The sequence below is a fragment of the Pempheris klunzingeri genome, chromosome 15, assembly GCF_042242105.1.
Source record: "Pempheris klunzingeri isolate RE-2024b chromosome 15, fPemKlu1.hap1, whole genome shotgun sequence".
NCBI lineage: Eukaryota > Metazoa > Chordata > Actinopteri > Acropomatiformes > Pempheridae > Pempheris > Pempheris klunzingeri.
The window spans coordinates 17,979,202-17,994,481 of NC_092026.1; the positions used below are offsets into that span (position 1 = coordinate 17,979,202).

General features: G+C 41.0%; 2 protein-coding genes across 2 annotated transcripts in view; both read left to right on the plus strand.

The window, feature by feature from the left end:
* Positions 1–2,248: 2,248 nt before the first annotated feature.
* On the plus strand, positions 2,249–6,831 carry lactb2 (lactamase, beta 2). The gene is made up of 7 exons (XM_070845261.1): positions 2,249–2,426; positions 3,044–3,204; positions 3,423–3,543; positions 3,795–3,973; positions 4,944–5,092; positions 5,392–5,479; positions 5,740–6,831. The coding sequence occupies exons 1-7, from the start codon at positions 2,305–2,307 to the stop codon at positions 5,781–5,783; spliced, it is 864 nt and encodes a 287-aa protein (XP_070701362.1). The 5' UTR covers positions 2,249–2,304; the 3' UTR covers positions 5,784–6,831.
* A 1,378-nt stretch (positions 6,832–8,209) lies between these two features.
* LOC139214264 (nuclear receptor coactivator 2-like) overlaps positions 8,210–15,280 on the plus strand; it is a 47,347-nt gene continuing 40,276 nt past the window's right edge. The window contains exon 1 of the mRNA XM_070845070.1: positions 8,210–8,293. The gene's annotated coding sequence lies outside the window, so the exon portion shown is untranslated. The remainder of the gene's footprint in view (positions 8,294–15,280) is intronic.

Consider the following 15,280-nt stretch of genomic DNA (forward strand, 5'->3'; position numbering starts at 1 on the left):
GTGGCGGCGGCTTTACACCACTGCATCTGACGCTTTGCATTGCACTTGGTGATGTAAGGCTTGGATGCAGCTGCTCGGTCATGGAAACCCATTCCATGAAGCTCTCTACGCACTGTTCTTGAGCTAATCTGAAGGCCACATGAAGTTTGGAGGTCTGTAGCGATTGTCTCGCGATTGGCAGAAAGTTGGCGACCTCTGCGCACTATGCGCCTCAGCATCTGCTGACCCCGCTCCGTCATTTTACATGGCCTACCACCTCGTGGCTGAGTTGCTGTTGTTCCCAATCGCTTCCAATTTGTTATAATACCACTGACAGTTGACTGTGGAATATTTAGGAGCGAGGAAATTTCACGACTGGACTTGTTGCACAGGTGGCATCCTATCACAGTACCACGCTGGAATTCACTGAGCTCCTGAGAGCGACCCATTCTTTCACAAATGTTTGTAGAAACAGTATGCATGCCTTGGTGCTTGATTTTATACACCTATGGCCATGGAAGTGATTGGACACCTGATTTCAATTATTTGGATGGGTGAGTGAATACTTTTGGCAATATAGTGTATTTCAGATAGGTAGCCTCCTTTGATCATCAGTCTGTCAGTGTCCACCAGTCTGACAGACAGTTGGACAGTTAATGAAATGAGCAAATGGAATAAAAATGTGGCATCGTCTGTAACCAATAGTTGTTTTAAATCCTTTTTTGGGGGGCATTTTGGCATTAAAAGGAACAGAGTGGGAGCAGTAGCTAACTGATTACAAGGGCCAAATCACATTATAGGCTCACAAAATACAAATTTCCACCAGCATGACATCTTACAGCTCTTATAATCAGAATTTACCTCCTCTTAAAAAAAAAAATGAAGCAAAACACAGGAGGCTCAGTAGAAGCAACTTCACTTTCTTTTAAGCTGCTTGGAGAGGGTAGAACTTCTCCAGCAACACTTGTAGTATAAAGAACAACTTACTGGTGAGACTGATGCATTTTGGCTCGTAGGCTCCGTCAGAGTCATCTGCCAAACTGGTTTGCCTCATAATCAAGCTGTTCTTCAAAAAACATCTTTGAAAAGGGGTTTAAAACCGGTAGATCAACACATATCAAGCCAATATACAAATTAACCTCTCAGAGGAGCTGATAGGCTGCTGACATGTTTATATACATACTGTCCAATAACCTTAAGGCAAAGTAATAGCAGTAGTGAGTAGCAGTGATTGATGCGATAGTATTTTCTTCACTGTGATGTTAGTCAGTCAGTAGAGCAAAACACCCCTCAAGACATCCCCAAAACCTTCCTTAGATTAGTTCTTAAATGAATATGTCTGTATAATGATGTGATATTCCATTAACCCCACAGAGAGGTCAGGTTTTATGTGGCTAAGCAGCTTTTAATGATTTTGATTTCCTCTGTTTGAGGTGTAATAAAAACTCCCATTTAAACCGCCAGGATTAATGAGGACAATAACAGCAGTTGTTAAGTCAGATGGCATTTGTATTTGAGTTTGAACAGTGAGGAGCTGGCAAGCATCATTATCACTGCCGAATAATAAAGCGTTCAGTCTGTAAAATGCAGATAATCCAGGACCTTTTAATATTTGTTAAGTGCAGTGTATGGGTGTAGTTTATGGGCCATGATCAGACTGAACAATGGCCCCACCTAGTGTACAGGTTGTGCCACTGACATCTTGTGTGGTCGGTGTTTGTAAATGTGTGTGAGTGAAATCAAATATTTATTTTATTTCATTCAAGGGAAACAGAAGAAGATGGTTTACACAGTGAATCTCTCCTCAAGATGTAAAAGATTTAAAAACAACAACACTGTATACTAATAAATCCACACAAAGTAAGGAAAGGTGATGTACAAACTAATCAGAGCAAAATAGCACACATCAAACATAATCAGTTATTGCAGTAGAGAAAGCAACATAAGTTAACAAGGACCAAGTGAAACAGTTCATATTAGAATATTAAATTAAAGAAAAATAATTTGTACGTAAGCAGTCACGACTCTTAAAGTAATGTGTGTAAACATAGAAGGTTAAAGTATCAACATAAGAATGAACAATACAGAGTTGAAATATGTATCAAGTGGAGGCGCTTGTATGAAAACACCGTTAATCGTAAAAACCACTACTACTGAAGTGACTGGGCTTTTATTTTGAAGGCTGCTTTGGGACATACCGGAAGTAAATATTGTTCCCATGCAGGTAATTTCCGTTTCATTTCCTGTTTGCTGAGGTCTTCGCTGACTTTTACCGCGGTGTGTTTGTTAGTTTACTTCGCAGCTGACGCTACATCTTCTCCAGCCATGAGTGCAGTGATTCCTCGGATAGAGCAGCTCTCTTCCAGAGTTGTCCGGGTTTTGGGCTGTAACCCGGGACCGATGACACTACAGGGAACCAACACTTACCTGGTCGGCACAGGGGAAAGGTGACACTATTCAAGTCTGTTATGTTAGCACAAAGAAGCTCACTTTAATGCGTTTTCTATCTAATAATTTATGTAATTGGAAACGACTATTTTGCCTAAAACGTTGCAGTTAGGTTTGCTGTCCAGGTAGCCCTCAGTATGTCCTCTCTTTGCTCATTGCTCGCGGAATTCCATTCAAATTTTTGTTAATTCAGTGGATACTCGTATGTAGGGTAAAATAGATCATGTATTTACTAAGACTGAAACTTCATCCTAATTCATAGGAGATACTGATTATTTCGGCAATAACAAAATGTAAATAGTGTTAAAAATTGTGAGTGTTTCTTAAAATTATTAGAATTATTAAAATACTGTTTGGCAGTCTGGACGTTTTACAGTTTGATTTTATTCTGTATAATTAGTATGCAATCCAGTAATACCGATGCCCAACACAAAAAACTCCTAATTCAATATATTATGTTTGGGTTATATACATGCAAAGTAAAGCACAAAAGAAAATAAAACAAGCTATGTTAAAAGCCAAAAGCAGTTAATAAATGAGCAGAATTTGTGTGTATGAATATAGAGAGCTACTTTTAAATTCTTTAATATGCATATAGTGTGTGAATGTATTCCAGGCGAGTGCTGATCGACACTGGAGAGCCTGCTGTGCCTGAGTACATCAGCAATCTGAAACAGGTACTGAGGCAGTTCAACACCAGCATCCAGGAGATCATCGTCACACACTGGCACCACGACCACACGGGCGGAGTGGAAGATATCTGCAGGGACATCACCGGTGAGGGCAGCGTGTGCGGAAATGGTTATATGACACAGTGACTTGGAAATCAATCCAAAAAAGTGAAATATGGAAACTTTAAAGAGTCAGTTCCCTGTCAGATCATGTATCGTTTTGAGATGTGGCTGTCACATGTCCGAAAATCAAGAGAGAATAAAAGATATTTACTCACTGTTTGTTTGGCAGTTCAATATTTCAATATGTTTTCCCTGCTGCAGGTTCTGAAATCCGAGTCAGCAAACTGCCTCGCTCCAGCCAAGTCAGAGAGACAGCCGGACAAAAAAGCTTTTCTTACCTAAAAGATGGAGATGTTGTTCAGACGGAGGGGGCCACACTCAAGTCAGTTTAGTTTATATTCAAGTGGTAAACTTTGTAAGCTTGTCACTGCTTATAATCTGCAGTAGAGAAATATAATTCAAAGTAATACATACTTTAAAAAAAAGGTGAAAATGTAAAATATGTTGGGAAGTAACAGCAAAACGTGTTAAAATAGAAGTATTGCTGAGTATGATACTGCACACACTTTTATGGTTAATGTCTGAATCTTGTTACAGTTTGAGCAGTGAGTATTACGTGTTTCTTTTTCCCAGAGTGCTGTTCACGCCGGGCCACACTGACGACCACATGGCTTTGCTGCTGGAGGAGGAGCGAGCACTCTTCTCTGGAGACTGCATCCTGGGCGAAGGCACCGCCGTGTTCGAGGATCTCCACGATTACATGAAGTCTCTGAAGCTCCTGCTGGACTCTCGGGCTGACCTCATCTACCCTGGTCAGTCAGCACACATAATTTTATCTGTATATACACACACACACACACACACACACACACACAGCTGCCCAGTACAAAAACAGTGTGATCTGTTGGGAGTTAATGGGTGGTAAGGGCTAAGAGCATCTCAGTGGTGGCAATAAAGGAGGGGTAAGCACCCCCACTAGGGCGGTTGGAGGTTAACTACCTCACCCAAAGGCACATCAGAGCTAAGGGAGTGACGAGGGAGTAGTAATGGGGGGGGGGGCTCTTTCACATTCCCACTCAGCTTTATCTTGGGATCGAAACCGATCACCTTCCGGTCACATGTTCGCTTCTCATATTTCATATTTGTCTCATTCCTTTTAATATTAATTCTTGCTGTTTTTTTTTTTTTACATGTTGTTATATTTATTATTGCTTTCATTATTGTTGATCTGTCTTTTTTTTTTCAAATTAATTGATTGATTGCTCGATAAAATGTGAGAAATGTAAGAAAAAATGCAAGAAAATAGGGGAAAATTATATCACCGTTATACTTTCTTAGAGCCCAAAGTGATGTCTTGGCGTTGCTTATTTTATCTGACCAACAGTTTAAAACCTAAATCTATTCAAATAGTATATTGTAACAAATACAATTCTCACATTTAAGGAGCTGCTACCAGCAAATATTTGGCATTTTTGCTTGATAAATGACCTAAACTATTAATCAATTAAGGAAGGTTTTGTTGATTCATTTTCAGTTGATCATGTTTGACTGAATCACTTCAGTGCTTCCACTGCAGCTTCCTTGATTTCTACCTTCTCCTCTCCAACCGACTGTCAAGCTGACTAACAAACCAAAACGAGAAGCTTCTGCATCTGGCTGACATCTGAAGAAAATTGATTCCTAAAATTGTGGCCCTCTTTTTTTTTTTTTTTTGATATACAGCCTTCATTGAAAAGTCATTGAGATGTTTGGACTAAAACTGTGCCGTTGCTCTCTGTGCAGGACACGGACCTGTGGTCCAGGAGGCTGGCACTAAGATCAGTCACTACATCAGCCACCGGGACCAAAGGGAGCAGCAGATCCTGGCGGCCATCCAGGAGGGAGCAGGAAAGCCTTTCTCCTCAATGGAGCTCGTCAAGATCGTCTACAAGGTCAGCACAAAACCGTCTGTCACTTTGATGCTGTTTCCAGCCTGTAGTCAAGGGCTGAACAAAGTGTGAGCAGTGAAGCTAAGACCAGTAGACTGCACCCAAACTTGGTCTGTTGTAAAATATAGCGTCTGATAAGCTTGTTTAGGGGCGTCCACTTGGGTAGAGACGCTTTCAGGTCACAGTGGGACCAAATGCATTTAACAAGTTCCTCAAAATACAAAATAAACACACTAACTTGTTGTTCTGAGAGAAATAGATGGGGAAAAAAAAAAAGATGCCCCTCGCTGCTTCTCTTCCAGGAGACTCCTGAATATCTGCACCAAGCAGCTAACGTGAACCTGGTCCACCACTTAAAGAAACTGGAGAAAGAAGGCAAGATCACCCTGGGTACGGAAATGTTAATATAGGAGAATAAGAGCAGACTAGTGGAGCACAGTAGAGGACGGTAGATGAAAACATGTTTTAAGATTAGTTTAAAAGGTGTTTACAGAGTGACAAAATAGACACACGTGGCCACACTGATAGTTCTGGTGTTATGTGGTAATATTAGAGTCCATGGAAAATGATTGCATGTGCTAATGGTGATTTAACCATTTGCCAAGCTTTGCACTCACTGATTGTACAAATGTATTTTTTTTCCCCCACAGTAAATGAATCACCGCAGAGCACCAAATGGAAGAGTAACCTGTGATGTGGCGACTGCGGCTCAGTCGTCCATCAATTGGAAGGTCGCTGGTTTGATCCCCGGCTCCTTTGAGTCAGCGCGTCGAACTGTCCTTGGGAAAGACACTGAACCCCAACTAAAAGCTCTTTGACCGCAGACATCGTGAGGGAATACACTCTAATTTAGGGGATAATGAAATTTTGGGCAAAAACGATCACCTTCAGGCAAAATGCCTCCCGTTGAATGTGTTTGATCTGCTGATTGACAGATGCGTGGATGGAGAATCTGGGACGGTGGTCCCACTTGTTGCCTTGGATGTTTCCTGAGTGTACAAAACAAAACAATTGCTGCAACCTGTGTCAGTGTTTCTCAAGGACAACATGTAATACATTTTGCCTCTTGCAGGAAATTGAGCCTCATCCTACAATGTGATCAACGTACCACAGTGCCCCCATGTGCCTGGGTTAAATTGCTTGTCTTTTTTTTTTTTTTTTTTTTCTACTTCCCTTTTCGCTCAGGTTTAGGCTCTCATGCAGCTCTTTTCGTGACTTCAAATAAATCCTGCTGCCTTTGCTGGAATTAGCAGAACTCCAGCTGTGGCCCTACATCCAACCACCTGGATCATAATCCTAAACAGCTATTTAATTGGTAAAATGACCATTTTATTAGTGGGGCGTGGTACACAATCCTTTCTTTTTTTGTTGCCCTCTTACTCCTTCTTTTCCTTCACCTGATTTCATTTGATATCTGCAGCCAGTGCAGGACTTTGTCAACTGATGTAAAAGGTCTTTTAACTTTAGTAGTCCTCCTAAACCTGTTTAATCTGGTCTCTCTGTCTCCTCGGTCTTGACAATTAAGCACCTTCAGTTCAGGCACTAGGTGGCAGTATGTGCTGTTTTATTTTACTGGGAGACCACTTTAAGTTAATACATGCATGTTTATAGAATAATTTACAGTTGTAATATTTCAGCATTTGCAAAGATTACAGATATTTTGAAAATGTTCAAATGAGTAAATATAAAGAAAGTTAAACAGAATAAATAATGAAAAAATAAATGATTTTACTGTGAAGCGCTGTTGTTGTGTGTGTGAATTATTAGATCACACTTTTACTAGTTCATAACTCATGGTATTTTTTCATATTAACTATAAGAAATAATGACGACTGAAGATCAACACTTTTAAACACCTTTGAATGGGTGAATAAAATAATACTCCAATGCAAAAAACTTTGAAAAAACATGAACTTTTAGCCTGCGGTTGACCCCTCAGTGAGTCTCACTGTTTTCATATTGACTAACATCTGCAGTTTGACTTATTTGGAACTTTTGTTTTTTACCAGAGAACAACGGTGTATGAATCATGAAGTACACTGGAAGCTCACCACAGGCCTACATGTGGAAAACAAACATCACTGAACTTAACCAGAGTGCCACAGAAACCTCAAGGTGATGTACATCTGCCAGACTGCAGAGACAAGTTGAATACAATATTATTATATTAGAATATTATATATATATATATATATATATATATTTATAGAATATTTGAATGTTACAGCAATATGTATAATTTGAGACTATATAGTCACAATATGCACAGGGACTGCTGAGAAAACGTGGCAATTTAGAGTATAAATGACAAAAATGAACAGTAAGACTTTAAAGAAATATATTAGGGATATGTTGAGGGAGAAATAGAATTAGAAATACTTTTTTCAGAAAAAGGTAGGTACATAGACAATAACAGGGCCACAGACATATTTGAAATCCTTATATGGACATTACAGAGCACAACAATACCCTGGGAAATGAACACACCAGAAAGTGTATTAGTAAGTAAGTATGTATGTAAAGTTTATTTAGTATAGCACTTTTCAAGGAACAACGTCACAAAGTGCTTTACAGTAGTAAAAGAAAATTAAAAACAGTAAATAGAATAAAATCATAAATAAGCCATAAGAATGAACAGATCTAAGAACACACCAAACACCACAATCATATCCCACGAGCAATTAAGACAGCAGGAGAAGAGCAAAAGGCCAGTTTAAATATGTTTTAAGATGCTTTTTAAAATCCTTTAGGTCATTATTAGCTACAACATACAATCTATAGCAATATTATGTTCATATTTATTTTTTTCTTACACTTAACACGTCATAATACACCTTAAAACCTTTATCACAATTAGAAATCAAGTTAATAATGTGGCTTAAAAGTGGGGATGCATGTTTAAGTGAAGTGAAAATGGTGTCATCCAACATTATATAGGTTTTATTTCAGTGTGTGTGTGAGAGAGAGAGAGAGAGAGAGAGAGGTGGAGGGAGACCCAGCTCTGCAGTAACATAATGAGATGAGTAGTGGTGGTGGGGGGGTCCTACTGGTAAAGATAAACAGCCGAGGAGCCTCTGAGCCTGAGGAACATGGCGGCTCCGGTCCTGGACGCTGCTGCTGCCGCTGCCGCCGCCGCCGCTCCGTCCCGCTGACCGACACCGCCTCACCGACACGGACATCCCGCCCCGCAACCGCAACTCTCAGGTAAGTTTCCTGTCATTATCGTGACCCCCCTCCCCTCCATACTCCCTAAATCCCACCCCCAAAAATAAACCCTAATATTCCCGCAGCCCTCAGTGAAGCCCGCGAGACAGTTTATATCGATATTATCGCACTTTGGGGCGCATTTGTTTCCTCGTCACCGTGACGATACTTGTGTGGTGCCATGAAAATATATTACAGGGGGAAGTAGTTGAGCTGCTAAAACCGACGGGTATTTATCTTGCAGGTTATTTATCAGTGTCCGGTGTTTCAGCCTGTTTTAAATGACCTGTTAGCTTGTGTACACACGGAGACTTTTCTTTGGGCTTCACCGGCTGTTAGCTATCAGCACCGAACCAGGTTTTTAGCCGAAATTCTCGCTAGCTACACGGATAAAAATGCTACTTTCCGCCGGTTATGTCAAATTTTCGCTGCCGGGCTTCAAGTCTTGGGTGGGGGAAAAAAAAAAGTAAAAGCTGACATGATGGTGTTGGTTTAACGTGTTCAAACACTGTGGGATAACTGCACAAATATCCCAAACGGGACTTTGCTGTTTAACTTTAACAGTTAGCTGTTAAACCCCCTTCCTGATCAACAAGGGCGACAACTGCGGGTCTATGTGAGCCTAACGTTAGCTGCAGTCCGGCTCATCTTTTGCTGCTGCCAAAGACCCCTCAAAATTAAATCCTAGGTTGATTTTAGAGGCGTTTATGCGGCTAAAGTAAACATGTAGTAGTTACACATCGAAAAACCGAGTTATACCCGGTTGATATTGCTCGGACTTCCTTAAACAACTCGGGCTAAGTGCATTAAGCTTAGCCGTAAGGTTCCGTTTAGTTTGTTTCAAAATAAAGCATTAATTGATTTTGAGTGTTTATTCCTTCAATATACTGATGCTTAGTGAATACATTTTAGCTACAGACACGGAATTGGTGTGTGTAATTTCAGCGGTACTATAGTAAAAACCCAACCAGTGTGTGTGTGAGTGTGTTTGGTGTTCTTGCAGGTTTAAAATAAGATTAGATGCCTATATTTTGAAAGGGTGACTCGATTAGCATCCGGTCATATTCCTGTTTATTCTTGTGGTCTTGACGCAGTTTATCGATTAGCCTTTGGCAGTAATGTGATTAGACGCATCTCTTCATTATATTATTTCTTTTTCAGGTAAGAAGTTGTAAATATGCAATAATAAACGAACGCTGATCAAATGGATCCTGGAAAAAAGTGGGAAGTATTTAAAATATCGTGTTATTTCCAGCACATCCAGTAGGGGAGCAAAGCAGGTGAAACAAAGTAAGAGAGAGAAAAAATATACATTGCAAAGTGTGACAGGACAACAGTTAAAATCATAGACTGTATATCTGAAAGTCTCTTTTAGAGGGGTCCAGTGTCTATACCACTTCAAGCTGCAAAAAGCATGTATAATCTGCATAGAAAGCCTGCTGCTTTGTGTTGAAGGGTCCATATGCTCTGTGGTCTTTTACTGTGGGAAAAGAAACTGAATGTAAATCAAATATAAATATATAAATAAATATACATGCAAGTCATATTTAATCCATTTATTAGTGTAGTAAATGTCCACACACTGGAAAACGCCTCTGTGTATTAGCACATGCAGTACAGTGCATGCTTTTAAAGATGAGTGAACTGAAACTGTGAATTAAAAACAGAGTGTACAGATTCCTTCCTCAGTGTGCAGGATCAGTGCTTTGCAATGTGGCGGCTTGTTAAAAGCTTAAAGGAATAGTTAAAGTAGGGATTTTTTTAAAGCACGTTGTATGAGGTACTTATTCGTGCTCGTCCAGTAGATGGTCGGCACACTTGGGAGATGCAGGCAAGACGCTAAGCAATGCACTGTTGTGGATGGAGCAGCAGAAAACCATTGCTTATTTTATTTTTAATCCACCTACAGTATCAGTTTAAGTGTACGCTAAATTTTGATTGTTTTCACTGTTTGACATTGCTCTCAGACAGTCTTTTCTGATCGGAACTGAAGCCTTTCTCTCTCCCTCTCGTAGTCTCTTCGCTGTCTTCAAAGCTGCCAAACTTCATTGACAAAAATAATAATTGTACCTTGCAGAGCAGGGGAGTTTCTGGTCTACTGCTGCCTTGATCAACAAATTGACATACCAGTTTGGATCTGAACTAACCATTTAAATAAAACACAGTCACACAATAACGCACATAAACTAACCAATCGAGATAGTTGTAGACCACCGACTCTGGTGTTCTGCACGATAAAGTTCCTGCTTTTCAGAGAGAGATTTTTTTAGATGGACCTTTTCTAGTTGACTAAAACAGGTTTTTTCTTTTTCTTTTTTCTGCTACTCCATCCACAGCAGTATGTTGATCTGTACCAGGACTTCTGCCTCCTTCGCCTCACTGGGGTCGTGCCAGTGACCCTCTACTGTAGGTAATGCACTGATTATGGATAAGTACGTCATACAGTCCCACTTCAAAAAAACATGATAACTCTGTCTGGACTGGCAGCATTGCAACGGGATGAGCTGTATTACTGTGACTTAACGTGATGCACAGGTTTACACTGAACAGAAACACAGTGCAGTTTGAACCTTATTGTCTAACAATCAGCTCGGCATTTGCCAGTGCAGGTTCAGGAATTTGTCCTTATTTGCTGTTGTGCTGGTTTGTCTGTGTTTGCTGTTGTGCTGGTATGTTACTGTAGAGAACCTGTAAGTTTGCCTACGTGACAGATGCTACCTGACTCCTCTGGATGTGTTATCTCTCAGGACTGGACTCATGATTTTTTGGCTCTTCTAAGCTTGTTTGCTCTTTCCTGCACCCCAAAGTGAACTTTGAAAAGGATTGCAACACATACACCAGGTTCTGTGCTGACCCCCCCGCCCCCCCTTCTCTGAGGCTGTTTTTTTTTTTCCTTCAAGGGTTTTCTTGCTTTTTAAGCATTACACGGTTCAGTAGCATGAAACAAACAGTATGAATGCTTGTATTTCATGTTCGAGGATCTACCTGCATTTGTTTTATAATTAGGTCAAACCTGCTTCAATGAACCAAGGTAGTGATCTGTCTGTTTAAATGTTAGCATGCTTCAATACAGTGTCAATGCCAAAACTACCTTATAGAGCTTTAGCAAGAGTGCAGGAATGTATTTAAGACGGGGATCTTAACATGAGATTGGCAGCTTGCCCAGTGAGGGATTCTTAGTGGCTTGAATTCAGTAACCCACGTGAGGTTTCAAATAATGCCCTGACCAATGACAACAGCAGCAGCAGGTGGAGGAGGAGGAGGAGGAGGAGGAGGAGGAGGAGGAGGAGGAAGGGCATAGGCTTGACTGTGCAGTTCTCCATAGCAGGTTTTCTACCAGCTCTTACCCTCAACAAGCAAATGCACCCATGCGTTCATTTTTAAACCGCCCTCATCAAATCCTTGCTCTCACATGCTTTGTCCTGTTCCTTATTAACAATAACCACAATCTTAATATTTCAATGCATTTTATCAGCGATTTAAATCAGATTCACCTTAACCACGTGAATCAGATAGAGTCTCCTCATACATGAAGCTAGTGGAAACTGCATGAAAACATAGAGATATCTTCTAGTGTTAAATGTCGTTTTACTTGAAAGAAGTAGGCTACACACTGACCAGGTAACATGAATGTAAACATTTGCTGTAGTAATGAAGATAGATGCTGCTGGCAATGTCAGCCATTCAGGTGTAACCTAACAAACCTGTTGAGCAGTACACTTGGATTCACCAGATACAACAGTTGCCATCCTCCACCAACAAGCAGCCTGCAAACTTTTCAGAACCTCCTTTCAAACCCCAGGGTGCATCACAGATGTCAGCTTGTGCGATACCTGTGATGCACCCTGTCCATTCAACTGCAGCAGGAGTCGAAGAGATTACCCATTTTTTTTGTGTTTTTTGGTTCCTGCGCCCCACGCTGCTTGTCCATCTTACTGGTATTTACAGAGGTGTGTGTGTGTATGGTCTGTGCTTGTCCACCCAACTGTGTTTGTTTCCGTCTGGTTCTTCTCACAGACACAACACCACACTGCTACCTGTCTTTCTCTCACGTAGCAGAGACAACCATCTTCAAGGCCTGATCCTCCTGAGGCCAAGCGCTCTAATTCCAAGGCAACTAGTAGTTGTAGGGCTTGATTCGACTTGCTATTAATGCTGCAGCACAGAAAAAGGGTGTGATATGCCAGGTTGGATATTGTTGGTTATTATGGTTATTATTATGTTTGGTTATTACTAGACATGAGAGTGATGCTGCAGTGCGTAGAGTAGTAGTGCAATATTGTATAAAACCCGGTGTTGGGACAGTATAAGAGTCAACGACTACTTAATTTTCAAACATGAGCAGCATCAGGGCTGTTGTGTTTTAGTTTTCCTTGCAGAAAGTTTGAATTTCTAACCTTGAAAAAAAATCTCTGAAGGGCACCATAATATTAAAGTTCTGTTGCATATCAGTCGTAGACATCAAGTGCTTTATTAAAGAAACAACAACAATATATGTGCTGTCAGCTTTGCAGCACTTCATAGGACCTTCCTATGTGCAAACCGTAATGGAAGCAGTGCAAGGTTGAAGCAGCGGACCTCGGAGCCAAGTCTAGCAGGTTGCATAACAAGTGCTAATTTGGTTAGCTGGAGTTGACGGCGGCTGTAATTCTCCAGTACAGTGACAGCAGAGCTGAGAGAGAGAGAGAGAGAGAGAGTCCACAGCCCTCCAGCCGGATAATGTAAGCTAATAGCATAACAAGCTTTTGCAGAACAAACATGGGCAGTGGCCAGAGCTAATTGTGGTGTTCATCACCACTTTTTGGCTACAGGAAATTGTTGCTAAGATGACAGTGAGGAGATTGAGCAGCTGGAGAAGTGTTGTCGTGGCTGCTGCAGCCAAAACTCATTGCAATGCTTACTTTTGATTAGTCAGCCTAATCCTATTTTCACAATGTAATCAGAATCGCAGGAATCTCTGTGCACAAGTTGTAGCTGTTTCATTGTAAGTTATTTAATTTGCTGCATTAAGAAATACTTAGCTTGTAAACTTGAGTCTCTCTCTTCTCCACAGATGCAATCAAAGCCGCTTTGAGAGTGACACAGGCATGTTTGTTGTGATTTGATTCAGCATTGCACATCTGTGGCTGGACGGTGCATGCTGTGAGGCGTTTGAGGATAAAGGATGGTTGTGTAAATAAAAGCTGACCTTTAGCAGAAGCCAGATGAATCTTTAAATGACTCTTACTGTCAGCATTAAGGAATCAAGTCTACAGAAAAAGACATGTTACACCTCAGGTCTAAAGTCAGTTAATTTGCGATTTGTGAGTACAACTTGAATATGAACTTGAGATATGCAAGACGCTGGAAGTACGCTTCTGCTTACCCTTCATATCACCGTAACGCGTAGAGCAAACCTGTGTGTCAAGCAAACTGATTGGCTGATCCAACATATGGTTTTTGGGGACGTTTTGTTCATTTTTCTCTTTTGGAGTTTACATGGTGAAGCATAAATCCAGCTCGAGTTATTACGTATTGTGATGCACTTCTTGATTCTGGCCAGGATTATGAGACTGGTCAACTTCTGCTATGTGGTGGTACAGTAAACCAGCTCTGAGCTCAGTGTAGCTGTTTATCTCTGTGCTACCATTGAGCTGCTTAGTAACACAAATTAATCACAGTCAGGAAGTAGGCCGTCTCTGCATGACTGTCAATGGCTTTCTGTGACTCTCATTTGTTCGATCTTTTTGTGTCTTACAGAGACTGTGTGTGTTATTGCTTATCAAAGTCCATCGCAATGCCTTCCATTTATATATATATATATATGTATATTAGCATGGCAGTATGTGTGAATTTGTGTGTGTGTGTGTGTGTGTGAGGGTTTTTTCCTCCCCTCGGTAAGAACAAAGCACATTAAAAATCCACTTCACCATTTTTATATATTAAAAATGTATTAAATATATGCTTATTAAAGCCAACAGACATTAGATTCCTTGTTTTTCTGGTCACTGCACGCATATCTGCTATATAAATTACATGCTTTCCTTTGAGGGGGGAAAAAAGCAGAGAAACCTGCAAAAGTCTACCAGGGGAAATGCACTGCTAAGCTCATTTTGCAGGATAGATGGCTAATCTGCCACTCAGCTGTATCCTTTAGCACATTTAACTGCTAAAAAATGTACTGCTAATGTCAAGATGGATCACTTTACATGGAGGAATGGCCCTCAGTTGTCAGCATCACTGCTAGCAAGACACTTCCTCTAAGCTACAGTGTTTGTTTGCTTTTTCTCTCCGTGTACCCAGCCTGCTGTCAGTCAAACATGGACTCTGACATGACCACTCGGAGGGACAAAAGAAGTGCTTCTGATGCATCTACAAAACCTCAATCAATTTAAAAAAGATGGCTAATGGTTGTCAGTTAGACTCAGTTACCTACTGTGCCTCCAGGGAGTTGAATTGTGATATTTGCATATTTGCACCCCCCTCCGTCTCCACTAACAAGCTTTTTCTGGAGCCTTTAACCACATCCCACTGTCTTTGACTGCCCTTGCACCATGAAGAATGCTTGAGTTCTGAGAAAATAGATCCCAAGAAAGAACCTCTCTATCATGGAATCACTGTTGAAAAAACTGCAGCAGGTCGCTGCCCTTCATAACTTTGAAGAGCTCGAACAGAGCTGAATCATAGCCACAGAGTCTCTTTGTCATCGTGTGTGCAGGAAAAACATTTGTACTTGCATGTGCGCTTGTGCACTTCACAAAGCAGTTGGGTCGAGATCAGCTGTCCATCCCTCCCACAGACACACACACACACACACTCACTCACAAACACTGATGCATGTACACATTTGCAGCTATCTCTCAGTGGTGGCAGGTGCATGTTGAAGTGTTGTGTCCAACTGACCGAGAGGGCGGCTGTCTCACAAATGCACGCACACACATACACACACACACACACACACTGCACATACACACGCACTCAATAACAACACACACAGCAGGGGAAAGA